This window comes from Sabethes cyaneus, chromosome 3 (genome assembly GCF_943734655.1).
Source record: "Sabethes cyaneus chromosome 3, idSabCyanKW18_F2, whole genome shotgun sequence".
NCBI classification, from domain to species: domain Eukaryota; kingdom Metazoa; phylum Arthropoda; class Insecta; order Diptera; family Culicidae; genus Sabethes; species Sabethes cyaneus.
In genome coordinates, this window is record NC_071355.1 from 4,582,770 (window position 1) to 4,610,589 (window position 27,820).

The 27,820-nt window shown below is 42.0% G+C and overlaps 1 protein-coding gene across 1 annotated transcript in view; it reads right to left on the bottom strand.

The window, feature by feature from the left end:
* Window positions 1-27,820, bottom strand: part of LOC128741569 (PH-interacting protein) — a 64,248-nt gene that overhangs the window by 17,889 nt on the left and 18,539 nt on the right. Inside the window, exons 5-8 of the mRNA XM_053837490.1 lie at window positions 15,805-19,059; window positions 15,483-15,742; window positions 15,269-15,418; window positions 15,073-15,194 (exon numbers count right to left, since the gene is read on the bottom strand). Coding sequence (XP_053693465.1) covers window positions 15,073-15,194; window positions 15,269-15,418; window positions 15,483-15,742; window positions 15,805-19,059 — 3,787 coding nt within the window. The remainder of the gene's footprint in view (window positions 1-15,072; window positions 15,195-15,268; window positions 15,419-15,482; window positions 15,743-15,804; window positions 19,060-27,820) is intronic.

Sequence of the window (27,820 nt, forward strand, 5' to 3'; positions counted from 1 at the left end):
GAGAAGCCGAGACGACAAAATTTTGCGTACAGTATTATTTCATGGTCTACTGTGTCGAAAGTTGCTTTGATGTCTGTATATACCGAATCATTTTGCATACCACTGTCCATGTTGCTTATACAGAAGGAAGTGAATCACAGAGGTTCGACACTATAGAACGCTTGTGGAAGAACCCATGTTGGGATGGCGTAATATAGTGTTTGCACGCCTCAAAAACCCCTTTGTTCAATATGATCTCAAAGCATTTTGATTCAGCGGACAGCGATGTTATCCCACGATAGTTGGCAATATCCGTTTTGTGTTTTTAAATACTGGTGTCATACACGAGCTCTTCCAGGCTGTGGGAAACGTTCTAGTTTGCAGTGAAAGGTTGATGTTATAATAATGTTTGTATGTTGCCAAAATCCGGCGGCGGTGTGTATCAGCATCTTTGGCTCGAGCAGCGTTTATGTTTAGCGATTAAGGCTAATCCGTAAGCTAATTTAAGCAAATATTTAGGTTAACGATTACTTTTAATCGTAAAACTGGTAATTTTTAGAAAGTTTAGGATCAATTTTAAGTAGATGTAAGAAATCGCTGCCAACAGCACACTGATCGATCTGGTTGGTTTTATTCTCTTTATTGTACGTCGGGGTCGGACAGCATAGTCCGCATTGCTCTTCGATCGCGGGACGATCCCTTCGGCCAACGATTTCGATGAAACTTCGGGTCCACGACAACAACGATTTCGCCGACGGCAATAGGTTTTGCGGATGTGAATTACTTGGTTCGACGAATGATCGTGGGCAGTGTTGGGCACCGCTAATTCGCTAATTCGCATACCGATACATTTTGCTTCATAATCGTGAAAATTTCGCTAATCACTAATCGCAAACTGCAAATTAACAGTCACTGTTTATTTCTGAACATATCGCAGCAACTTGCATTGTAATCTATCACTGTACAAATTATTACTAATTTATATTTATTACACGGCTTTTCTTAATAAAACTGAGATCAAAACCTATTACCGTGGAAGCACCAAATTTGACGCGGTTAAGAAATTTTCAATTTTAAATATTAATTTCAAAATGACGGTTTGGCCAATAAAGTCAAGGTTTTGCACAGTAATAGTTAGACTAGCAAAGAATATGTAAAAAATAAACAAACAGTAAATATGCATTGAATTCTTTATATTTTGTCAAGTTTTTGTAAGACGCTCGGGATCCTAAATTGACGCATGAATTTTGCAACGTGCCTTATTTGACGCGAAATGTTCCTTATTTGACGCACTTGAAAAATTAGTATAATTTAACAAAAACGACGATGTATTTTGTATTTTAGATAACTGCGCATTATTTTAAATAGTTGCACAAGATTTTCGTTATTTGTGTGGATATATTTCACCCCAGTTTTTGCGAAAACGTTGGGAGAATTGGGACAGCCCACAGCCGATATGTTTATATTGCAAACACAACCAGGCTATTCAAAAATCTTACATAATTTGTGTTTAACAATGAAAATTCTGGAAATGACTTTCCTAAAACAGTTGTACATTGTTTTGAATGACAGCTAGGAAAGTATCAAGATTCAGGGTGTCGCAGGAAAAACTAAATTAGCCACTTACCGGAAACTGCAGTAACTGCGGGATTGGATCGGTCAGACCAACGAAAAAAGTGTCCTAATTTAACCTAAACCAATATTTTTGATTGCCCTACCCGTTTGGGGAACTTGATTTTACTCATAAGCAAAACAAGTCATTTACAGTTTATAGGACCTCCTCTCCAACGCTAAAACCATATGTTTGCCCTGGGAAAGTGTTTTCTGCAGCTTTTTCCGACGAACTGTGGCCTCTGTAACACCTAATGAGACGGTAAACTGTTGAACCAATATCTTTCTTGGTGACTTACGAGATATTTAGTGTCGGAAAAGATGATATACTTTTTATATCTTACTCTGTAAATAATAAGGAACACTAAGAGCCTAATTTGACGCAAAACATTTTTGTCCAGAAATAAGCTAAAAAGCTTTTACAGTTCGAATAACGTGTACAATATATTAATAATACTTAAGTTTTAACAGTTTTCGAAGATATTAGAACAAAAAAGCACTTTTACGCGTAAAAAAATATAAAACATAGTTGAGTGTTTCTTTAGCGTTTGTGCTAAGGTAGGAAAAAAATGGCGCATTTGACAAACACCCTTTCTGTTTATTTTGTATTTACAATTATAAATGACCAATCAAAAGCTTTTTATGGCATGAATGCGTTTCATAAGTGTAAACAAAGTATCAAAGGTACACTTTTGCGAAATATTAATAGTCAAGATAAGTTATTATAGAAAATTTCTGAAAAGTGCGTCAACTTTGGACCCGCGTCAAGTATGGTGCATCCACGGTATAATGAATAAAATGTGTTACAATTTATCAGTTTTAAAATAATCACCCGCACTTTATTTAGAATTATGGATCAGTAACAATTCGGTTTGATTGAATATAAATAAGTATAAGTAGAGTATAAAGCGCCTCCCAGTGTTCCCAGGTTGCGAAAGTCTGTCGTATAAAAACAGAAGGTCAAATTTCGACAACGGAATCAGCAGCAGCCAGGCTTTGCTTTTTGAGTATAAATTATAAAGTATAACTAGCGTTTCGCGATTGGTCGGTTAGCGAATTAGCGGTGCCCAACACTGATCGTGGGCATGTAGTACCCAACGCTTCCAGAATTGATCAGCCATGATTTGAGATTGCGTCCAACAGCTCCTTTGTTTTATGCGGCCTATCATCGAAGGGAACCCAAGACTTTAGACCATTTGTTGACCCCAACAGGAAGTCGTTAAGTGTCAACAAGGGAATCTCGATCAACAGTCGAGAGTTAATAATATTTATTTTTAGCACTTCGTCGGTTGACAGTCTGCACGACTTGGCAAAGTTTTGCTTCACACTACGGATCAGACGTTCCCAGGCACCCCCGAGATGGTGAACTCTCTCGCTAATTTGTCTTGGTCGAGCACTTCAATAGTTGTCTTTAGTTCTTTGCTGGTATCTTGCAAATTCGTTCTATGGTCACTATATATAACAGCAGGAGCTCCCCTTCTAGCTTCCTATGACGTTCCGGATTGCCGTTATGCAGGAGTTGGTGGACAGTATGTGAGCGATTTGCAGGTGGATGACGCGTGTTGTCAGGCAAGTGATAAGAACTCCCCACCGTTTTGCAGATTGTCTGCCCATAGAGACTAGTATCGGACCGAAGTTATCCACCCCCATGTACCTAAAAGGACGGCTAAATGCAGCCAGGCGTGCCTGTGAAAGGTCGCCCATCATCGGTGGTTGTGGTTTCGTTGTGTAGTTCTTGCAATGTTAACAGCTCTTCCGAAGAGCGTTGTAGGTCGCTTTCAAGGGAGGAATACGGTAGCGTTACAGAAAAGCTCATTCATGATCGTATTGTGACAATTCTTGCTGCTTCAATGGCCCACAGATGCGATCTTCCTTTCTCTTCTCCTCTCTTCGTTTTAGATTATCAACGTAGCGAAAAATGTAGGCTGTGTGACGAAGGAGTCCACTTAGAGAAAGCCTGTGGATCTATCACTGACTTTGTTACCGATTTGTCCCACGTAAGCGTGGGCGCAGTTCCTCGTCGGTGGTTTTTCCGAAGCTTGGTATAACAGGCCACTCCTGTTTTCCTTGTCGAAGAAATTCTGGTCTTCTAAACCAGCGACTATCTGCGGATAGATCTGGGTTTCGTGCCCCTTTGGTTCCATTATCGGTAGCGTTTTGCTTTGTACGAACCCAGCGCCAGTCGCCAATCTGTAGGTTCATGGATTTTATTTACCCGAAAGGCAGCGAATTGACTGTAACGTTAGACCTTATTCACGTCCTTGGAATCCGTCGAAAAGAGGCGCCTCGAGATTTGGATGGATAGAGACTTCGTATGGTATTCGCAAGCCACACACCAAGTAGAGCTACTTGAAGGCCCGGATCGTGGAATTGGGTGGAACTTCAGTGGTGCTACGCTAGTTTTAGCTCCTGCCAAGGCACATTCGATCACGCATCCCTCCTGCATGTGGGACGGAGGGATGCTGGCCAACGTCGGCGCCCACAGCCGATCATTTTGGACATTGTGCGGCTGTTGCAAGATTAAGAGTTTCTCATCAGAAAACACGAATTCCTGACCAGCGTCGTGCCGCGAAAGTATCAGTTTTGCTCTGTCCAGCCTCTTCTTCCAGGGTGTCGATTTCCTGGAAAAACCTGGAAAATCAGGGAATATCAGGGAATTCATTTCTGGATCAGGGAAATCAGGGAATATCAGGGAATTTCGAAATTCAATCAGGGAAATTTTATTTACCCGGCAATATTATTGATAAACTTTGGAATCGAATCAATTTTCGTGTAAAATATACGCAGATTGATCGGTTGATTTAAAACTTGTTACAAGTCTAGTGGCAATTCGATTATCTTTCAGTTTGCCGTAAATTTTTTATTTGTTTTGCGCCGTACAATTGTCAGACTTCACTCGCTGTAGTGCACGAAATCGGCAATGGCAGGCCTCACGATACAGACTGTTATTCAAAAAATTTAAAACAAAAAAAAAACAGACTGTTATTTACACGCGATCTAGAGCGTTTTCACCAATTGCAGAATTTTACACTCAGAAGCCCCAAGCATTGATCATCTTCCTTCAGCGCCCATGATTCATGTCCGTTAAGGGTTACCGGAAGCATTAACGTTCTGTAGAATTTGCGTTTATGCGAGTTGGCGGCAACCTTCGGGACTGCGGTTCAGCTGGTTACGTAATAAGCAGTAAGCTTACATGTTTCTCTGTTCTGACGTGATCCGCAGTGAGCATGCGACTCTTGGCCTGGTTCTTCTCGTCTATCATTTTCTGGCATTCGACTTCAAATAAGCTGTTACATTGTCTTCTACACGTCGTGCCTATCACTTCCCTCGTAGTTATTGGTGCCATGGAGGATCCTCCACATCCCACTTACATCTTATTCCCTTTCTTCCTGCTGTTCTGCGATTCGTTGATCAAGCTTTCTGGTGTACTTCACTGCAACGTCATATGCCGTAGACGGCTGGATGTTGAAATGCAACATCTTCTCATTGCGAGCCTTCGCCGATTTCGATAACCTTGCGTGGATCTTACTACGAGATAGTGGTCAAAGTCGCTAAGAAAAGACCTACATTGATGACTTCTAAAAAGTATCGACCGTTCAACAGGATCGATCTGGGAGCTAGAGTCTTGAATTTTCAAGTCGTGCGCACCCCTTAAATCCTTTCGAACCTGTCATAGAATTCGTCCCTAGCAAAGCCAAGCAAAGTCTTGAGCTTAAACCGTCATTAGACATTATCCTTCTTTATCGACAGACTTCGCAGCCGGCTGTTAGAGTACAGGAAAATTACGGGGTCAGTGCAACGATCCTACTGACTCTATCCAGCAAAAACCGGCTAGCCGAGATTTGAACACAACTGGCTTGTTAGATCAGCATCGTACCTCGAAGCTAACTGGGTGGTTCAATTCGTCCCTAGTATCATCGGATTTATGATTTGTTGGTGAGTATACGTCGATTAAGCTGTGGTTGAAGAATTTGCCTTAATTCTCAACAGCCATATATGGTCATCGGACCGAACTTCCTTCGAGTCAATGTTGCTCTCAAGCCTCGATAGTTGCAATCCAAAATCATGACACTCAGCTTTAGTCTTAAGTCTTAACTTCGCATACTGTCCACTGTTGAGGGTTAAAATATTTGCCATTTGGACATTTTCTAACAATATATCTAGCTAAACTTTTGCCGTACCTCGAAGCCAGCAAAACGCACGTTTTTGTACCTAAAATCTTTGGAGAATCATCTCCTTAACCCCATACTTTTTGCAGCAGAGATAACAAGCTGAACTTCCAGGAAAGTTTTGTTTTAGTTCAACTGAAAAACCGCAGACATGTGTCCAGTTTCCAGCGGCAAAGTTACTAGTTTGAGCTGACCGAAACTTAGCAAGATTTGTTATGTTTACACGGCTGTAATTTTGTTGTACGTAACATCTAAGCTTTGGGCAAAAACAGGTCGATTAGATTATTTCTCAATCTTTGTATCTTTGGATTCCAGTTGATACCTCAAACAAAATTGTCCCTAGAATCGAGAGAAGAGTGCGTTGCGTTTTAGAATCGCTGGTAAGAAATAGGTTAAGAATCTTTGAAATGTGTTCTTAAAACATGAAGAAATCTAGCTTTAGTTTTCAGCAGGTCGCATAAGCCATGCTAAAGGGTTGAAAACTTAAGCCAGAAATCGCCCAAATAAGCTTTATATTCGAGTTTTGAGGGTCAGGGAAAAATATTTTGTGCATCAGGGAAAATCAGGGAAAGTCAGGGAATTTTATTTTTGGATTTGAGTCGACACCCTGTCTTCGTTGTAGCCTGCGTTACCAAGGTTCACGCGTTTCTTGTACGGCTTGCATCCCAGGTCCTTGGCCATGATGGTGTGGGCAGTCTCGATCGACACATCCAGGTCAATAGCGGTCTTCCGGATCGAGTGGTTCATTTTTCGGCGAACCCGCTCTCTTACCACCTTGATGGCTGCTGGCGTCCTCGCCGAACGCGGCCGCCCGGATCTAGCACGGTCATTGGCCGAGCCCGTCTCCCGATATCGATGGATGATGTTATAGATGAAATTCCGCTTCACCCCGTGGGATTTCAACTGCCGAAATATGTCGCCGGGTCACTCACCTCTCGCAAACAACTTTACTATACGACGTTGCGCTACTCCTTCATCGCGCACGGTAAACAAATAACAAATGCCATCAAGTCGACACCTTGCGCGTCGGTTAGCCTATATGTAAGGCTAAAGCTGACACCAATACCAATACGGAGAAGGTTATCTGAGGAAAATCGGATCATCCCAGCCGGTCGATGTTCTCCAGATTTCTTGTAAAAGCACCTACAAGAACATCATCGAGATGACATCTTGTACGTGTAACAATCTGTTACGGTGCTCCACCACATCCCCAGCACTTTCTCCGTTTTGGCTTCCTCTCCAATATCCAGGTTTATCTCCTCGGCTACTTTACCGTCGAGAGTTGCCTGAACCTTATTAGAATTCGAAATCCAATTTCGTATTTCGAACCCGCCCTTTGTCTGAATTTCCTTGATATTATGGCGTTGACAGTGGCTGCAGCGTCCCACACTAGTCGAATCTTGCCCGGTTTGTTCGAATTTACTACCACGAATATCAGAAGGTACCACACCTTTGAATGCGGTTCAAGGAGCTCCTGTGAGGATAGCATTCTGACGTACTCCTTGCTGATGTGTTCCTGCATTTTAGCCTTGAGTGCTTCCCCTAAACCTGTTTTGAAGGCATTTCCATCGACGGAGGGCCATTGCTTTATACTGTCTGGAAGACGGTAATTCTCGTACTTTCGTAAAAAACCGCACCCGTAGCGATTTTCCCTAAGGACTGGGAGTGACTCCAATAGTCGCTGTTTCTCTATGAGAGCGGAAGCTTGCGTGGTTTCAAGACACCGAGGTTATCTAGTGCAAAGTATGACTTGCCGCCTCTTTCTTACCAGTACAGTTACCGTATACCATCCAACCTAGGCGGGTTTCCACGGCGATCGGTTCATTTTGCTTTCCCTCTCGACTCTTGTTTACCTACATGTCCAAGTTTTGCGTTGTCCAAGCCAATCAGGATTCGTGGACTGATGTCTTAATACGCCTCATCAAGTGGTGTTCCAGCCTGGTGTGGATACATCTTCTACATCTAAGACAGCACTAACGTTTGCGGGTGAATATGGAGGTAATATATTGTGTACACTCCACGTAGTTTATATTTCTTTGCGCCTTGTGATATCCGTAAATTTACTTGCTGGAATCCATCTTCTCCATTTCAAACACAAAGACTTTCTCGGTCCTTCAACACCTAGCTCGTTTGCTAAGTCTTGATCCTTTAAAGTGTGCTCGTATTTTATCGTTTATCGTATTTTATCCTTTAGAGTTAGCTCGTTAAGCATTTTTTGGCTTATAAAGGACGACTGAAACGATGCGGAATTACAGGGTGGCTGCAGAACTTCTTGAAAAAAATTCCCGACTTCCCGATCAGATTTTAATTTTTCCCGACAATTTCCTCCTCCCGAAAAATTTCCTTTGTTTTCCGTTCTAAAATCAATCATCTAAACCGCAGAACAATTAAATCGTACACCTTTAAAATTCTCTTTCAACAAACTTTATTTATCATCGATGTGCGAAAAGTAGATTTTTCATTATTAAAGGAAATTTCCATTTTAGATTGCCGTCAAAGTTTCATTATTCTGGGTGCCAGTATAGCGAGACAAGGATCAACTCAAGTTAACGCGTAGTGACCTACGCACAATCACGGGACTCCTCACCGAGCATTGTCCATCTCTTAATCATTTAAAGAGAATAAGGCAAGATCTTAGCTGACATTTGCCGCTTTTGCAGGAACTATAAAGTTCAGCGCATTTGCTCTGCTCCAGTGGAGCTCTTGCTTGTGTTCCAAGTACAGCTTCTTCGGAAGTTATCTATATAATAAAACCAAGTTGGTTCGTTTGTTTGTAAGGGATAAACTCAAGAACGGCAGGGCGGAATTGCATGATACTTTTTTCAGTTGATGTGTTTTGGTTTGCGTCAGGTTTATACGCAAAAAAAAATATTAAAAATCTACGCGAAAAACTGAAAAATAGTAAAAAACCGATATTTTACTTTTCCCGCCATTCGTCGCATAGATAATGTTTTAGACTACTACGATTATTATCGGTGCAAATCAACCGGCGTCGCATTCAATATGAAGCGTCGTTGCTGGGCTAACAAACATGTTGATGAGGGTAACTTTGATTGAATGGTCAATAGTGCCTGATTTTCACAGAACATCTGTTCGTTACAACTGTGTTAGAAATACTGAATACTGAAATACTTAGAAACTGAGTTAGAAATGTTTGTTCGATTTAATCGCTATTTTTCGGCGAAATAAGTATGAAGATTTTAAATACCAGTTAGTCCGGACGTTTCGAGCTACTACCGGTCTTCGCTCATCATCTGCGGACAACTTTTTCGTCCATTAGGTTCTACTTGGTTTATCTTTCTCCAAGTCCAAGTAGAACCTAATGGACGAAAAAGTTGTCCGCAGATGATGAGCGAAGACCAGTAGTAGCTCGAAACGTCCGGACTAACTGGTATTTAAAAATCTTCATACTTATTTCGCCGAAAAACGACGATTAAATCGAACAAACATTGCGGTGGCGGCGATTATCTGAAATCAACATTAGTTAGAAATGGTAATCTTTCCAGAATCCTAAAACTTATTTTACAATTTTGATTGCCAAATATTCATTGAAAACATGTGGAAAATGTTGATTTTTCGATTTATAGCACTCAACAGTTAAGCTGGCTGTTAATTTATTTTTTGTAAAAGTAAATTCGATAGCTCTAGATAATGCCTAATTCCGTCTGCTGTAGTTGTCCGTTAATATGGTATGCAATATACATATATTGAAACAGAATCTTTATTCTTGCTAATAAACAGTTTTATAGGCTAGCAAATTTAAAAAATAATAAATGTTGTATAATGCGTAATGTATAATGTTTATAAAAGAGCCTAATAGTCTAAAACTAATTCTTTCATATCATTTATCAAATTAATGAAATTAATCAGAACTGGAAACTTTCTATGTTGTATGCGTTTCTAATGCATGTTTACAAATGCTTCAATGACTAAAAATTAGGTATGAAGCTATATGACCGTCAAGTGAAGAATATACTTTATGTATTAAATTTAATTGAAAAGTGTACTTGAAAAGAATATTAGCTGAAATAAATTAGCACTAAAAGTACATGTAACCCACTAGAATAAATCGTATTGAAAACAACGTTAATTATTTTTTGTCTTTTTCTCTTCTGATTAGACTTCTAAAAGTGCAAAAAGGCTCATAAAATTATAATTCTGTTTCAAATTGTTTTGAAATACCAAAGTAATAAAGAAGTCAAAAAAGGGTTTAAGACAAGGCGTACATTTATTTGCATTTTCGTATGTTTGAGGAGCCCAGCAAGAAATGAAATTAGCAAATAACATTGATTATATTTTGAGGAATAATGAAACCTATCGGATTGGTATAATATACTAACAAAGGTAATTATTTGAGGACTTTCAGTAGAGTATAATTCATTCGATAAATTCTTACCAATCGATTGATAAGTAAAATTAAAAATCTAATGAATCTAATTGACATTCTCATTTCATACATATGAATATCAAATTTAAATTCAAAAATTACGGTGGCAATCACAACAAAGCTCTGATTTCGATAGAGGAAATCGAAAGGGTCAACAAATTATATGTTTATCAAACCAACAATTTGCGTAAAAAAAACCTGCAAAATTTCAAATCAATAATGGGGGAATGCACAAAGGCGAAAGAAAACATTTGAGGGCGTTGAACAGAACAATCATAGATTTCGGCGGCAATGAAAATATAGTTATAGTAAAATATAGTGGTACAATGATTCTGTTCTCAAAAAGTTTTGAATGTATATTGCATATCATTAGACAGTTAACTGCAGTAGACGGAATTAGGCGTTATATAATAACATCGAGTCTACTTTTACAAAAAATAAATTGACACTCAGCACAACTGTTGGGTACTGAGAATTGAAAAATCAGCATTTTCCACATGTTTTTAGCGTATATTTGGCAATAAATTTTACAATTTTGATTGCCATTTCTAATTAATGGTTTAGCACAGTTGTAAGAAACAGATGTTCTATGAAAATCCGGTAGTCAATTAACCATTCCCTCAAAAGATAAACTTCTCAAAAACGCACAAAACTTAACCTACACTTTGAGTACATCCAAAATTTACTATTTACGGCATTTAATTCAATTGGTGGCAGTACGAAGTTTGCCGGGTCAGCTAGTAATAGATAATACTCTGTATGGAAACTCAATCCCAAGAAGGTCATTTGTTTTATTAACCATGTAGTAACTAATTGGTGTACAGTCTTACAATATATGAGCAATTCGTAATCTGTGTACAGCAATCGCCAGTCGTCAGCTAAAAAACACAATCACCATGACTGTCGCAGTGGCATTTTGAACTCAGTGCCCTGTGGCATACAAAAAAAAATGAAAAACGTAGAAAAAATTCTTCCGATATTGTCTCTTTGTTGGTAGGATTTCTGCTGAGCCCAGGGATTCACACGGTCTTGATGAGGTGGGAGGCGATAACGATGAAAACTGTCGATAAAAACTGATTCTAAACACGGCGAAAACCAGCATTGAACGGGCATCAACCAAAGCGACTGAGACAGCAGTCCGTCAACGACACCCCAAACTGGAGAGGGCTGTTAAGAAGTCTTGTAAACGGGATAAGAGAGCCAGCTGATGAGCTGATGAGGATATGGCCGCTGCCAAAAGATCTATCCACTTGCAGGTAGTTTATTAGTTGCAGTCGACTGGATGATGCCTCGGTAAAAGTCACCAAGAGAGGGAACCTATCTAAATGTGGAAACTCCTAAATCCAATCTAGGAGAAAATCGACGATGTTCTCCGACAATAGCCAACTAGATATCCTGCCGACAGATGTGTGGATCATATCACGACTCAATATTATGTTGGAGCAAGTTATTGAAATTCCGGGCTCGTATCTTCTGGTACTAGTTGATTTCGAAAAAGCATTCGACCGAAGCACGACAACATATGGCGAGCACTAAGGCGTAGATGAGTGACAAGGTAGTCTATTTCATTGTTTTAGTGCAAATTGCTGCACGACGACCTCCTGTCGGACTGCAGGAGTGACATATGATAGGGCTACATATGTACTGTCAGGGATTACCCTAGAGACTTTTTGACTATGGCCGACGACATTCTCTTGCTCTGCTAACGATAATACGATACGCAGAGTAAACATGATGATCTCCGCGACAACTCCAAAGTAGCAGGTCTCATAGTCAACGTCGCAATGACCAAGTCAGCGGGATTGAACAATAACGTTCTATTACCTCCGAGATGTGGTGCGTATCGATGGAGACAGCTGCATGCCTTCATTATATATTAATCGGGCTTCGTGGCCTCAGATAGAAACACAGATTCGGAAGCGTAAGTGAAGGTTGATCTGACATATTTTGAAAAGAGGAAAGAACGAAAGTATTTAAAAGAGAAAGACACTCAAAAGGAGAACAGAAGAAGCGATCTAGAGGTTACTGACGGTGTGGTCTTGCCAACTGTATTCAGATTATTATTGGAACCTCTCCTGGTGACAGGTAAAAACCATGGCAGATGACCGTCGACAGTTGAGAAACCAGATTTCATCCCTTCGTTCTGCCGAACCATAAGCCAAAGGACATAGACGCATCAGTAAGTTATCAGTCATCAGCAAAAAGACAAAAATGGAATATAAGAAAATAATTCAAAATGTTGGATGCATTGGTTAACTTATGACGAGTGGCTTGTCAGATCAACGACGTACCTCGAAGCCTACTGGAAAGCTGTATCTTTACTACAATTATGAAAAAGCTGAGCAGTGAGCGCCATACACTCCCAGTTGCACACGGTTTTCAGTTCGTCTTTGCAGGTGGAGGAAATTCCTGGTACGAAGTCGAAGATTTCGTTCAGGATCTTCAACTTATTTGTCTCAGAATGGCAGGGTTGTCAACATGTTTCTCAGAATCTAACAAGCAATACAACTTGAACATCTGAATTTTTTCCCACATTTCCCGAGTCTGTGTCTGTGCGGAATGAAATGGTTCCCTTCCTTCAATGCACCTAGATTCATCGAAGGGACGAAAGACGTCCTGGCGTGGCTATTCGATAATTAGTTACAGGTGGGAAATACATACGAAACCCTCGCTCCGGATCTTGGATTTCGAACATCCTGATGATACTGTTGATGGAGATCATTCGTTATCATCGCTGGCCCGAGCGTTGCCCCATCGTTGAAACGTGGAGTGTAACTCTCTGAATGATGAATTTGTGATAACAGCTGCTCGACTGTATCTGCGGATCAGCGCCAGTGAATCGCATTAGCGCAGCACTCAGGGAATGGAAATCGTGCAGGCTACGATTGTACTGACCACCTTGATTTAATTTGAGTTGGCTGGCTCGTAGCACAGACTGTGAAAACAAGCCGAGCTAGTTATTACGAAGGATCGATGGATTTCACTGGCGATAAATGACATCCGATACGTGGTGTGCTAATCCGGAATCTTCACGGTGACGTTCGGTATCTGTTAACCATTGCTCGATCTTAGATACGTTGTCTTCGTCGTCTTCAGCTGTCGTAGAAGTTTCACTTCCGTAAGCTTTTAATAGCTGGTATTTCTTTTCGAGAAACCGCTTCTCCAACTCGAGCTGTTCCGCAAGCTTCTTTAACTTGAGTTCCTTCATCCTTTAAGCTTCACTGTTCCTAGAGTTAGCCTTGCTCTTTGATCGCCACGATGACGTCTTCTTTGAGGGAGGATTTGGTCTCTCTGCTGTTCGGTTGTCACATTGTTAGTATCAGTGATGGCAACGCGGGAAATCTTCGCACTTATAGAGTAGATAACAGTCTATCTTTTCAGCGGCAGAAACCAAGAGCAGTCATATAAAAATAATACCGTCGCAGAGGAATGTGTGATGCGTATGCGGTATGATAGAAACGAGAAAATAGTAACACCTATCTGATATATACCCGGTGCCAGTAGTCAGTAAAACAGTTGAGTATCAATCGAAAGACCGTACACAACCCGAAATATTTTCGGTCTACATCGAAATTTTTCAGTTCACTCAATTCATCATTCTTAGCATCAGACATTCCTCTCTTCCAAAAAAAAGAAGTGTAGATTGTTGGCTGCCTTGCTTCGCTTTACTGGTAGACGAGGAAATATATGCGAACTGTGGTCAGACCACTGGAACGACTTCATTGGAGTTACTACGTTCACAGATTTTGGACAAAAGAGAGAGCTGAATTTCGCATCAAGGTGGATTGTGGGAGGCGGATGTAAAGAGCGCGAAATACTAACTTTACCGAGTTTCAAGCCAGTCCTATCTTTCATACGAGGAAATCAATATACTGGCGTTTCAAATCAAAGCTGCAGCGTTAAGCTCACGCCCTTTATGCCAGCAATCTTGGGATTCGCCTTGATGATCGTACTATTGGTTTAGCAAATTTTTTATCGGCCGTAAAGTAACTGCGGTCACTGCGAGCCGTTAGTATGGAGAAGTATAAAACAGAACAACGCACCAAATAAATGGACGGAGAAGCCAACTGCTATTCAAAAGAATATGTTAGTGCTGATAAAGGAGGAAAATGTACCACCTCTACATGGGAAAAACGGCATCTCCCAGGTAGTGACAGTACCGGCTGCAGGAGAATACAACAGAGAAAAGACCAACAACCAGAGCTACGATACTTCCTATACTTGATAACGACGTCGAAATGTAATCAAGTGCTCAAGAGGTACTTACTTTCAGTATACCAAGATGTAATAAAAACATCATTTTACTGATGTACATTTGACCTGTATATATCGGGAACATCAATGAGCGTTTCTTTCTTTCTGCTGAACTTCAGCTGGTACTTTCAAGCATACGTGAACTCACCAAAAGGGAAGATTAATGTCCTATTGTATGCCTCGTAATAAATGCCAATCACTTGGAAGTCACCATTTATCGCTGCACCGAAAAGATTTTGTTTTCTAGACGGGGTTGTTCTTATATCATAATGTGTCAATGCAAACAACTTCGATGGGTTACATCATGCATTGGAAAACCAGAATTTTGCTCAAGCTGTGTCACAAGAGACCAAACTTTGGTGCACTTTGGGAGACTGCGGTGAAGACCATAAAAGGGTATCTTAAGTAAACAACAAGAAATACTGTGATAGGACAGTTTAGATCGAAGGCGGTATTAACTCGAAGTCTGTAGCTCCGTATTAAGCCAAGCGACACCAAGAATATGGAAATGCTGACATCGGAACATTTTCTAATTTATCGACCATTTAGAACCAATCGCAGAACCATCCCAGGAGGATTTGAAGGAAGGTTAACTATCGAGAAATTAAGATTGAACTGTCCTCAAACTTTCATACCGATCTAGAAATACTTTTTTTAATAACGCACACCTACCTGGATGTTGTAGTGTATCAACTGGCTCACGAAACGGTTCCGAATCGTCGCACTGCCAAATCAGCTCCAGCAGTTCCAGGCAATCAACACGCCAGTCGCCTTCGGGAACTAATCGACGAGATCTTAAAAAACAACAAAAAGACACCCGCATTAATTCAATCTTCACTCACTGGTTGGACTCAGCCAATTTCGTTACCTTCTAGATCCGGCTGGAGGCCGTCTGTTGCTAGTACTGTTACTGGTGGACGGTCCCGGCTGGTTTCCAGCATCACTATCCGAATCGGACGAAATGTACGTGTCTACAAGCTGGTGGTAAACTGCGGGGACATCCACGTTGTTCAAATCACTGTTAGGAAAAAAACCAAGAATAAAAATCGAATCCCCACAACACGCCAGCTAAAGCTTCCTACCCCAGTATTCTCAAACACAGATCGGTGATTATACGCGCATGCTTCACGATGTTGCTGTGGCTTTCGTTAAACTTCTCCGCATTGGTAGCCAGATAGCGAACGTCGAACTGCGCCGAAGTTATACGCCGGTAGAAATGGTTCTCGAACCGCGCCTTGATCGTGTTCAAATCGATTGGATATTCCACCACAAATGCATACTCCGGGTAAATATTGAGATCCACCGGTGCGAGGAACAGGTCCGCAATGGCCAATCCCATAACCTGCGAGTTTATTCGTATCATTAGAAATTCGTATGGATGGGGACCAACAATAGGTTACTCACCTGTTCCATTCCAGCGATAATGCGCCGACAGGACGCATCCCGATCACCGCGCGGCCATTCTTCCGCCTTCGGTTGATACAACGTCGCACGCAGCTCCTCTGGCAGCACCGGAACCGCACCACCAACCTCAGCCGGCAGCCTGTTCTCGTCGACCGGTTCCAAATCCCACGGGCTCATAAACTCGTACTCGCCGTTGTCCCACCGAACGCGAAAGCACATAAACAACGAATCGGGAAACTCCGCCGACAGCTGGTTGTGAGATTCGATTTGACCGAGCCACCAAACGTCTTCGATCATACAGCGGAACCGATCGCCCGGGCCCCAGTTTCGCCGAACGGAAGTGTCGAACGTTTGCTTCAGTACCAGGAAATCCAGCACGTCCGGCATATCGTGATATTTTATCACAAACGATCGACCGCTCGGCACGGAATCCTCGCTGATGATGGCCAGCTTGAGGCAGCACAAACGTGGCGGCCGTATTTCGTACTTGATTCCGATCACTTTGCAGAACTCGTGATCGCGCAGCTCGATCGAGCCCCAAGGTTCGCATTTGTTGCCCAGATTGAATACGTTCTTCGTGCGAACCGCCTCCAGATAGCGGGCATGGCCCTGCCGAAAGTAGACGACCTCATCGCCCATCTGCGGGTAGTAGGGAGCTTTGCGTGGGATTACCTCGCTTAGCCACTCCGGCGGACGGTACTGTTCCGGTATTTCGCCGTCACGCGTGATTGGGATCTTGCGTATTTTGGGACGTCGATTGCTGGTACTTGGGCCCGGCTGTTGTTCGATTTCCGGTGGTGAGTAGGCTCGCCGTTGGACGTGCTTGCGTTTCGATCGTTTCGGAGGCTCTAGGTTGCGGCCCGGTTCGTGCGACACCCAGTCGGAGTAGTCGGAGCTTTCCGAATCCGAACTAGACGATGCCGATAGGTCCAGTTCTTCTTCGATTGCGGTTGAGTCGTCGCTGTTGCTGGATTCGGATGAGGAAGATTCCGGATGCTCGGGAGCCTCCGGCTCCGATATATTCTCGCGTACCGCACGCGTTCGGTAAGCGGATTGGGTGCGTCCATTCGATTCCCCATTCGCGGGACCACCAGAACGGGACGATTGCTGGTTTGAACTGTTGCGACCTCCGGTCGGTCGTCTGCTTGATTGAGCGCCACTTGTGCTGCTGTTGTTCGAGGTGTTGATCATCAGCGGACGGCGTCTCATTTCCCGCCGGTACTGTTCGTGCTCCTGAAGTCCAGCCGCGTAAATCTTCTGCTTGAGATACTGCAGGTTGGAATGGTTCATGGGACGCACGTACTGACGACGGTGGAATTTGTAGCTTCCGTCCCGGTGCCAATTGCCGGCACTGAACCGCTGGAATCCTTGCTGCGAAAGACCGATCGGGCGGTTCGGATCATTCAGCTGACCTTCCTGCAGTCCGTTGCGATTGCGATTGTCTCGATCGTTGTTAGAGTCGGGGGCTTGATTAGCGTCGTCAGCCGGTGCTTGTCGGTTTGCCAACGCCTCAATCATTCGGTCAATGTTGGAATAGGCTCCCTCTTGTGCAGCCTCCGGTTCCGCTCCGATTCCAATATTTGGAATCAACTGATCCGTCGGACAGCTCTCTCGTCCGGGGACCAATCGCTGCATGGCCGGCGGGTAGGGATTGCCATCGATGTCTACCAGAAACGGCGGTGGCATCAGATGGGGCATCGTTTGAGTCTGTTCGTCCATCACGTGATGGGACGCGTCGCGAATCAGTGGCCGATAGTCCGTGTGGAAGAACAGCTCCTTGGGCAGTTGCTTCAGGCGCTCGTGGCCCGAACCGTAGCCGAACATCAGGATGTGACCGTGCGAATCGGTCGCAGCGATCATGTTTCCATCCGGCGACCATTTGGCGTCGAAAATTCCTCCGTCGCCCTGACCTTCGATGTGGTTAAGGAAATTAGCGAGAGACACCCCCCGTACAATGTCCCATATGAAAAGCTGACCATCGTGACCGGCAGAAAGCAGCACACCGGAATCTTTCTGGTGTGATTCAAGCACGTAAATTTCGTTCGTATGTCCCCGCAACACCTTATGCAGCTTGCCGGTGCGAGCATTCCAAATCTTAATGGTAAAATCATTTACCGCCGTTATCACCCAATCATCGGTGTTGTCCCACGAAACCATCGTAACCTTCGGTTTGCTGTTCTCCTCCGGGGACGGTGCCGGACAGCTCGGTAGTCTTTCCGTCATTACCAGCCGTGTCGATTTCCACTGCTGCGTCTCAAAATGCCAAATCAGCGCCGTTCCGTCCTTACTGCCAGAGATAAATTTCAACCCACTGTGGGCCCACTGAATCGAGTCGACCGTATCCGAGTGGGATTCAGTTTCGAGAATGCGCTTGGGACCATCCTCTCCCATCAGATACACCCGAACGTGGTGATCCGCCGAGCCGGCTGCGAGGAAAATACCTCCCGGCGAGAACGAGGCACAGATCATCTGTGCCTGACCGGGACGCAGTTTTTCATGGTACATGACGGGCTTTGCGTTGAACGAAGCTTTTCCACTGCGCGTGCTGTACTCCCAAAATGCTACCGATCCGTCCGTACTGGTCGTTACCAAGTAGCGTAAATCCGCCTTCGGCGAAGGACAAAAGTTTACCGACGTTATCATTCCCGTGTGTCCCGACAGAACCGCAATCGGGCCGCCAAACTGCAGATCCCACACGCGTAGTATCCGATCCAGCGATCCCGCTGCCAGCATCGTGTTGTCTAGATTGATTGCAATGTCCGTAATTTCGGCCGACGCCCCCCGGAAGGTCGCCAGCAGTCTGCCATCGATTGCACTCCACAGCTTTACGAGCAGATCGTCGGCCCCGGTAATGACGTACTTACCGGTTCGATCGAACAGCACGCAGTACACGGCCGACAGATGACCCAGTGTCTGCCGCTGCAGCGTCTGCTTCGAGTAGAATGAGGTAGGTATGGCCAAGCTGCGCACTATCGGTCCGGCGCTTTCCCGCCCGTACAGCACCTTCACGATGTTGTGGGTATTGTTGCGATGGATCGCATCCGCCAGTGGCATCTGGTGCAGGCGCGTACAGTAGTCGACCAGCTGGCGCGGCCGGGTTATGCTTTCCTTCGTGCGGAGCACACTCTGCCGGCCGGCACCGAGCAGCGAGAGGACACCGGGAACGGCCGGTGCCAGCTCCTTGTCCAGGATCGGTCCAATGCGGGAGCATAGTTCCAGCAGATGCTGCGGGCCAATGTGGGGATATTTTCGTTCCTGAAACGAGAACCAAAAACAGGTTCAGAACGCGTTTCTTTTAACTGAGTAAGACTCGATGCTGTTTCCCTGACTCAACCAAGATTAGGCAACACACGAATAAGCATAAACGGGGAAAGGTGAATGCAGTGCCAAATGCTATTTTTATTTTTTCTGGTTTAAACCAACATATTTTAAATTAAACTAACCGCGACTCAAACATAACAACAAAATTTGTTGGGGAAAATATAGCACCTGTTGAACTAGGTCAACACGTAATTTAGCAGATGGTAATAAGTTCTGCATTTCTGTAAAAAGTTTCTATTAAAACATACATATGATTTACATAAACTTGTATCAACGTACTTAGAAGTAAGTATGTTAAGTTAACATCGAGCAGTCAACGATTGATTGACTACTGCTCGGGCAAACACAAATCAATGACCTAACAGAACAATCACAGTAGGCAATAAGTGGAAGCACGGGTCTTATCAATACTTTTTCGACAACCCCTAAATCACGACCGTCGCGAGTCGCGACGGTATGAGTTCGAATCAAGTTGTTGCTGTCTGTAGTTGGTGTTGATATTCCACTGCTGCTGGGAAAAGATTTCGAAATGTGCGTGAGTGAGCTGTCACTCGTGTTTTTTAACGATGACCCGCAGCAGCAGCAGCAGCGCAGAAATAGCGTAAAGGTACCAGTACACTGTTTGCTGAATCATCCAATATTTGATCTATTTCATCAAATAAATTTGAAAACCCGTGTACTGACCCAACCAAATATTCGAACAAATTTTATTTTTCAAAATGTCGCCGAGCTTTTCCAATAAAATTTGGTGGTTTGTAAAACAGTGTAATATGCCAATCAAATTAAATTTGTTTTCGTAACATTTTGCGCTGTTCGCCGGTTTGTTTGCTTAAAACTTATCAAAAAAGCTCACAATGTTTATTATTTGAACTGCTGTCAAAATCGAATTTGGTACAGGAAAAATCGTGCAGAAAGGAAGTTTTGCAAAGGAAATGACACTGGAATAAATCAGGACATTATTAAATCAATAGTGAAAAGTTAAAAAGATTATGAATAATGAGGAAATCACTTAATAGACCTGTTTTTCGAACATGATTTGTTTAACGGGAAATTAGCAGTCAATAACTTTTCGTCGGAGAGCCCAATTTCGGAAGCAGTTTTTGGACCCAATAGCTGGGGTCTGGTTGTAAAAATATAAATACTGCCTTCTTCTTGCCAATCTGAACACAGCGAATATATTTTCATGAACAGAATTTTTGTTTCAAACAAAAAAACTGCTTTTGAAATTGGCAGAATCGATGACGACTAATTTCACCTTAAATACTCTCTAAAATTAGGCACTACCACGTATATAATACTACATATGTGAAACATTATTCTAGTATATCTAGTAAATAAATAGTCAGCATGTAAACGTTTATTTCAGGATCGAAAGGCTACATTCTGTTTCTGTTAACATTGATAATTTACTAGAAAATATGAACAATTGTATGCATATCCACCTTTTCGCGCGCTTAATGGCGGCTAATGGGTACAGTTTTCGACAATGTTTATTTGCTCACGTATGCTTGAAAGTTCTACAACAACAACTAAGGCTGGAAATATCAACTTGCCAAAGGCATGCTAACGTTCTCCGAAAATTGTACCCACTAGCCGCCATTACGCACGCGTAAAGGTCGATACCTAAAAACTATTGTTGGCCATATTTGTTTATTTGTTTATTAATTAAAAGTCAACAGATTTTTCTATCCTACTGACTACTTAAAAACTAATAGCAAGAGCTCTAAATCGGGTTTTCAATACGTTGCAGCTGACGTCAAAGTCGAAATAGGACACACAACGGTTGAAGTTCCGTTGTAAGCCGGTTACAGTACCGAAAGTACTGTAGTTAGTTCTCCGATGCGGTATATGCAAGAAGAAATTATTCCGCGTTAAGCGAGACCGAGTTAAGATGTCTAGTCTTCATAGAAACCAAGGACAGTCAATCCGAGATGTCAGAACATCTGATACGAAGACGGTTCTAGTTACGTCCCGACGTGTTAGCAGGGTGTCCAAGTTGATTAATCTGCAGCGCTGTTCGTAGCTTGGTAGCCAGAACGGGTCATTCCATGGTAACCTACGGAGGGCAAAGCGGATAAACCTCCGTTCCACCGACTCTATTCGACTAGCAATATTAATATTGCTGTTGTAGTTGAAACCCGTAATCCACCTTTTCGCGCGCTTAATGGCGGCTAGTGGGTACAGTATAATCAATATATATAGAATGCCAGTGTCGCTGCAGTGCGCGTGGTAAACATCACACATGTTCAGATAATGTATTTACATTATATATGCAAATGTATGTGCGTCTGAGATTCATTAAAAGGGGAATCTCATTGTCAAACTTTGACAATCAGTTTGAAATTTCAAATATGGCTACCAAGTAATGTGATTGGAAACTTCGCTTGCTTCAAATTTCTGAAAAAATCGGTGTAAAAGGGCGCAGTGAGGGATTCTATTCATCCGGACGAAAAGAAAAAGAACGTTACCATTTCACTAGCATAAAAACACAGCGGAGAACGCACTGAAGACAGCACCAGCCAGCGCACAGATAAAGAACAGATATATAACAATGAGCAACATTGACAATGAAGTTCCCGATTCACAGACTTGATACAGATTGTATGATACAATGAGTCCTATAGCAAAACAGCGACACTGGCATTCTATATATATTGATTCTACTGTGGGTACGCTTTTCGACCATGTTTATTTGCTTTTGGGAACTCCGCTCACGTATGCTTGAAAGTTCTACAACGACAATTAAGGCTGGAAATATTAACTTAACGTGAATAAAGCTGCCAAAATCATGCTGACGTTTTCCGAAAGTTGTATCCAGTAGCCGTCATTACGCACGCGAATAGGTGGATAGCTGTGTGACATTCAATTTTATTCTGGTTTTGTGTGTCGCAAGTAGTGCGCTGTAATCGCACAGTGATGCGCTATCCAGCTTTTTACACCATCTGCCATAATAACGGACGGTATCAGGATTGCTAATGTGCGACTAATACAGTGGTTTGTGTGCATCGTGAAAAATTTTTCGCAGCGAAAAAAAAAACAAACAAATGCGAACTGTGCGTGCGGTAAATGTCAGCAATCTCTATAATACGTACTAGTACTTCATAAACTATGTACATTATAGCAAAAATTAGACTGCAAAAATGAAATACTGCGGAAAAATAATGTCCCAAATTTATGCATGCACCCAACATTCATTTTTCTTGAATAGTAGGGGTATAGATTACCGGGTAATAAGCGCTTGATTAACTGTTATTCAATAGAAATGTTTGTTGGATATATCTGGCATCTGCTTACGACCTTTTGAAAAGTTGGTGCCCAACTTATTATATGTATACCAAGTAATGCCTTTATGTAAAGAGCATTTTACGTGACAAAGCGACATGCTGACTTGCTGATATTGATGTGGCGCTTTCCCTGTGCTGTGCTGGTACTTTGACAATCCGCAGATGCCCCACGGGAAAGCAAAACAGAGCTGCCACAAATACAGATATTTGTGCATACATAAATTTGGGACCCATCAATTATTTCAGTTGCTGTGATTTCTGGCTCTACTAATGTTCCTGAATTTTAAAGTAGTCCATAAACTATTTATGTTATTTAAAAGATTAGATCGATAAAATTAAATACTCCGGAGAAAACGGTAGGGTCCCAAATTTATGCATGCACAAATATCTGTATTGATGGCAGCTCTGAAGCAAAATCAATATCAGCAATGTTGTTATGGTTCGTAAAATGGTCAATTCGGCTGATATTGGTATTGGACAAAAGCGACACGGCTGACATTGGTATTGATATTAGTGATGTCTGAAATTTTTAATTATTCGATTACCGATTAATCGACCGAGTAGGCACTGATCGATTAGTTCAGTATTCGTGCTAGTCGTAGTGTTCGACATTGGAACGAAAATTGAGGTCCGGGTTCCGGTCTAGTCGGTCGGTCGGTCGGTCTAGCTAGTAGTATTCGACTATAAATATTCGAATATTTCGTTAAATTATTCGATTAATCGTACGATTATGAACGATTAATGGGGATTATTCGCATTTTTTTATCTTATTTAAACTATTCGATTAATGAATTACTCGTGCCGGCAGTATTCGATTACAAATTATTCGATTATTCCATGTTGTAATCGATTAATCGAGCGATTACCGGACATCACTAAATGTAGAAATTGAATTTACACTCAAGTCGCTTTTTATGCGAAGGATACGTCCCGCGTAAATCAAAACCGCGTAAATTCCGAAAACCCCGTAAAAATAGTCGCGTAAAAAAATCGCGTAAAAAGCGATTTCAGTGTATATAAATTGCATTTTTTCATACCGCAGTAATTTGTATTTATTATTTTGAATTAATAATAATGACTGTATTAAAACGTGTTTAAAAAAATTGAAATGGCTTTCAGCTTCCTGTTAAATGAATAGCCTCACTTTCCGAGCGTACTTTTTTTTGCGTATTTGATCAGTTTGATCTGCACAGAAATCTGCTGGCGCAAACCCTTTCTGGCCGAATGTATTTGATAATCTCACGAATTTCATGCTGTTTTGCAAACAGTGTACTGGCCCCACAAAATATGTCAAAATTTATTTGATTTTGTAACACGGGTAACGTCTCAGATCGAATTTTTGACATCAAATTTGACAAACAGTGTACTGGGCAAGACAAATATGTCTGTCAAATACCAAAATTTGCCCAAATTCTGACAGGAAGAAAATTTGACGATAAAGCAAACAGTGTACTGGTACCTTAAAAACACCGCGCGTTTGTTTGCCTGCGTGCTTGGTGCTCTGCTTTCTAACCGAGACAACTACCCATAGGTAGTGGAAAAGTTTTACACTCTCCGTTCGGTCGTTCGTTCGTTCGTTCATCCGTCATGTGTTGTTTTATGCTGATAGCATCTTCGTACAATCATTCTCTTTGGAATGGTTTGACTGCCAATGTGGATGTGGTTACAGTAAGTGACAAAATAAACGGCGAGCTACTCCCGTAACTTACATCTACACAAATTAGTGTAAGTTAACCCTCTAACGGGTAAGACCGTCTTTAGACGGCCTTCGCTTTTGAAGCTCCAGAGCCGCATACAAAATTTGTTTTTAATTGGCAATATGCAAAATGTGTTCAGAACAGATTTCTTGACATTTTGATACTAATATCATAACATTCTGACCATACATTCAAAAGTTATAATCTTTCAAAAACAAAAATTCCGAAAAATTTTGAAAATTATGGTGATGTTATTATGGTGATGTGGGCAAAATGGACTATACCTGCATTTTGCACAGTATAGAATGGATGGAATTTGATTCTTCTGATGTTTTGACAAAATTTAGAAGCTATTTGAGTTCGTTTCACGGGCGGCAAATAAGTTTTTATACCGTTTAATTAGCTTTTATCATGATTTTTGAGGAAAATAGGGCAAAATGGATCACTTCCCGAAGTCTGCGCAGGATGAAACCACCACCAATCGATTGCCTGCATTTTTTACATAGAAATAAGTATCTTGTAAGATTCCAAACCAGCGGCTTCTAGTTCTTGGGATTACAAGCTCGTTTTTGCCCATTGTGCATTGGTTGGTTCGCCCCAAAGTAAAATCTGAGGGGTTCTGCACAAGACAAATCGCATCCGTGACGTAGGACTACGTAACTCTCTTTGTGGCGATAGTAGGATGTATCCATGTATGTAATAAATAGAGGACCCGGCGCGCGTTGCTGCGCCATTCTAAAAAGAGGGTAGTTGCATAATACTGAAGGTGATTGTAATCTTGCAACCAACAGCTTTCTTTTTAACAAACTAAGATATTCCTAAATCATACCGCAAATTTCTAAGATCTCGTAGCAATTTTAGTTTTATTACTAACCCTTAAAATAGTGATGTTGTCAAATTCGCAATAAATATCAGTGCAGTTCATTTGAAAACTGGTCAAAAATCATAGACCAGAGTAATCTTAGCATTTTTTCGTTAACATTTTCATTTCAAAAATGTATTTTTTTTTCAATTTTGTTTCTAAAATAAGTATTACATTTTCTTACATTTATTTAACTTGACTCGTTATCGAGGCTTGACCGATTTATTATCAACAATTTTGTTCCAAATTTATTCTATCTTTTTGTATGGACGGTAGACCTCGCGGCCTGCGGTCGTCTCTCCTAAATCATCTAGCTTTTGGTGGTATTGTTATTGACTAATGTTTTATGGAAGAATCTAAAATTTTTCGAGCTCGATTACGTTTTGAATTATGCAAAAATTTCTGTTTGATTTGAATGAGAGCCACCCCCCCCCCCCTCCCCCGTTCCAGAAGGGGAAGGGATCACAAACTACCATAGAAAAAAACTTGCGTCCAAAAACCCCCATATGCCACATACGGTTCCATTTGCTTGATTAACAGTCGAGTTATAAGGAAATTAGTGTTTCATTTGTATGGAAGCCCCCCCTTCTAAAAGGAGAGGGGTCTCAAACCACCATAGAAAAAAATCCTGTCTCTAGAAACCCTCACATGTTAAATTTGGTTCCATTTGCTCGATTAGCAGTCGATTTATAAGGAAATTTTTGTTTCATTTGTATGGGAGCCCCCCCTTCTAAAAGGAGAGGGGTCTCAAACCACCATGGAAAAAAATCCTGTCTATAGAAACCCGCACATGCCAAATTTGGTGACGTTTGCTTGATTAACAGTCGAATTACGCGGAAATTTGTGTTTTATTTGTATGGGAGCCCCCCTTCTTAAAGAAAAGAGGGGTCTCAATCTACCGTAGAAAAAATTTCTGCCTCCAAAAACCTTCACATGCTAAATTTGGTGCCATTTGCTTGATTGGTTCCCGAGTTATGCAGAAATTTATGTTTCATTTGTATGGGATCCCCCCCTTCCTCACATCAGATGTAATGCGTTTGCCAAGTATCATCAAAATCCGTCGAGCGGTTTGCAAGTCTAACCCGGACACACGAACAACATTTCATTTTTATATATACGTAACGTTTATCAAAGTAGTAACATTGTATACGTTCAATCTTCAACCGATTTCGGAGTTATTTGCATGAATTGATTGAATCTATTTTATTAAAACGAATCGAAGTCACATTAAACCAAACAGTAAATAAATTTTCTTGATCTGTTACTACGTTGAATAGTGCTTTTCCTCTGGTAATCGGTAGACGGTACTGCGCGAGTTTTCAAAAAGCTGAAAAATTTGCGCAAAACTTTTCTGCAGTTTACAAAAAAAGAACACTGATAAAGCATTTACAAACTGCAGACGTTTTGAAAGTGGCAGAAAATGTCCCCCGTGACCAGAAAACTTGTTCCCGCGATCTGTTGGTCGTCCACTACGGCGCAAAGTTCAACTTTTCTCTCGTTAGTTGCCTGTGTTATTATGGTATTAACAGGGCAAGAAAATATAATAAACTCTTCAACCGTTGTGTGATCCTTAAAAGGAGCGATTGTTTGGTTATCATAACTCTAGCTTGCAATAAACTTGCACTAACCCAACGTAATTCTCTTTTCGGTAAATTGGAGTACCGATAACCGCTAACCAGGCACGGCTTGTTGCAGCGGACCAGTCGGAAAGCCTCAGCAGCTATGCGATCGACGAAGCCGTTCGTGTATGGTCATGGGTCACGATGAAATACCAGTCCTGGCCACATGGCCAACTGCAAGTGACGTGGCATAATTCTGATCGTTTTGTTGTTGCGAGCAGCATATTTCCTGCCAATTCCAGAACTTCAGCAGCCAGATGTTCCACCAACGCCAACGAAAACCGCTGACCAAACCATATCGTTCACTGGCGGATGAGATGGCGATGGATTCTTCGGTTTGTTGGCGTCTCGCTTGGTGAATTTGGATGTCTTCGTTGCCTTATCCGGGGAAGCAGCAACAGCTGAAGCTCAACAATTTTCCATCAGATTCTATAGAGCGTAAATTAAATATAATCATAAGGAAGCTTAACCCATAGCTTACATCGTATATATTTCTGTCATCCGTGCTAGGGAAGCACTGACGTGGGAAGGCAAATAAACGAAAATAATTCAATTTTCCAATGACGCTCATTGGAAATTGACTGAATTACAAGCCGAAGCGTGAAAACGCATTTCCACGTGATGACGTCATTTCCAACAACCAATCACGAAGCGAGAATTCTGGTAAAACATAGGTTCATTATTTTCAATTCTTCAATGGTTCAACATCAAGAATCCATACTTTTCTCCATCTGGGCCAATTCCTAGAAGATTTTCCAATCGATTGGTGTAAGAATATTGAAAATCTATCGGAAAACCGCTGAGCTATTAGCGTTCAAAACCTATCATTTTTCGTGACGCTCGCATTTTTCGATTTTCAAAACTTGTCTTGTCAAAAACTAGTCCTACGTCAAAAAATTTTAAAGTAAATTTCAAACTACTTTTCTTTTTTTGACCTTTTTTGAGTTTTTTTTCTGTGCGTACTAGAGATGGTCGGGTAGCGGAAAATTTGCCCGAAACCCGCACCCGTACCCGTATCCGCCGGGTTCGGGTATTAAAAAAAATGATCTGCGGGTTCGGGTACGGGTTTTTAATTTTTGTTTTTGAAACCGGGGTCGGGTCGGGTATCTCTATTGACCACATTTAACACTAAAGATGGTCGGGAACCCGGGCCCGTCCCGTACCCGTCGGGTTGCGGTCGGGTTCGGGTATCAAAAATAATAAACTTGCGGGTTCGGGTCGGGTACGGGTTTT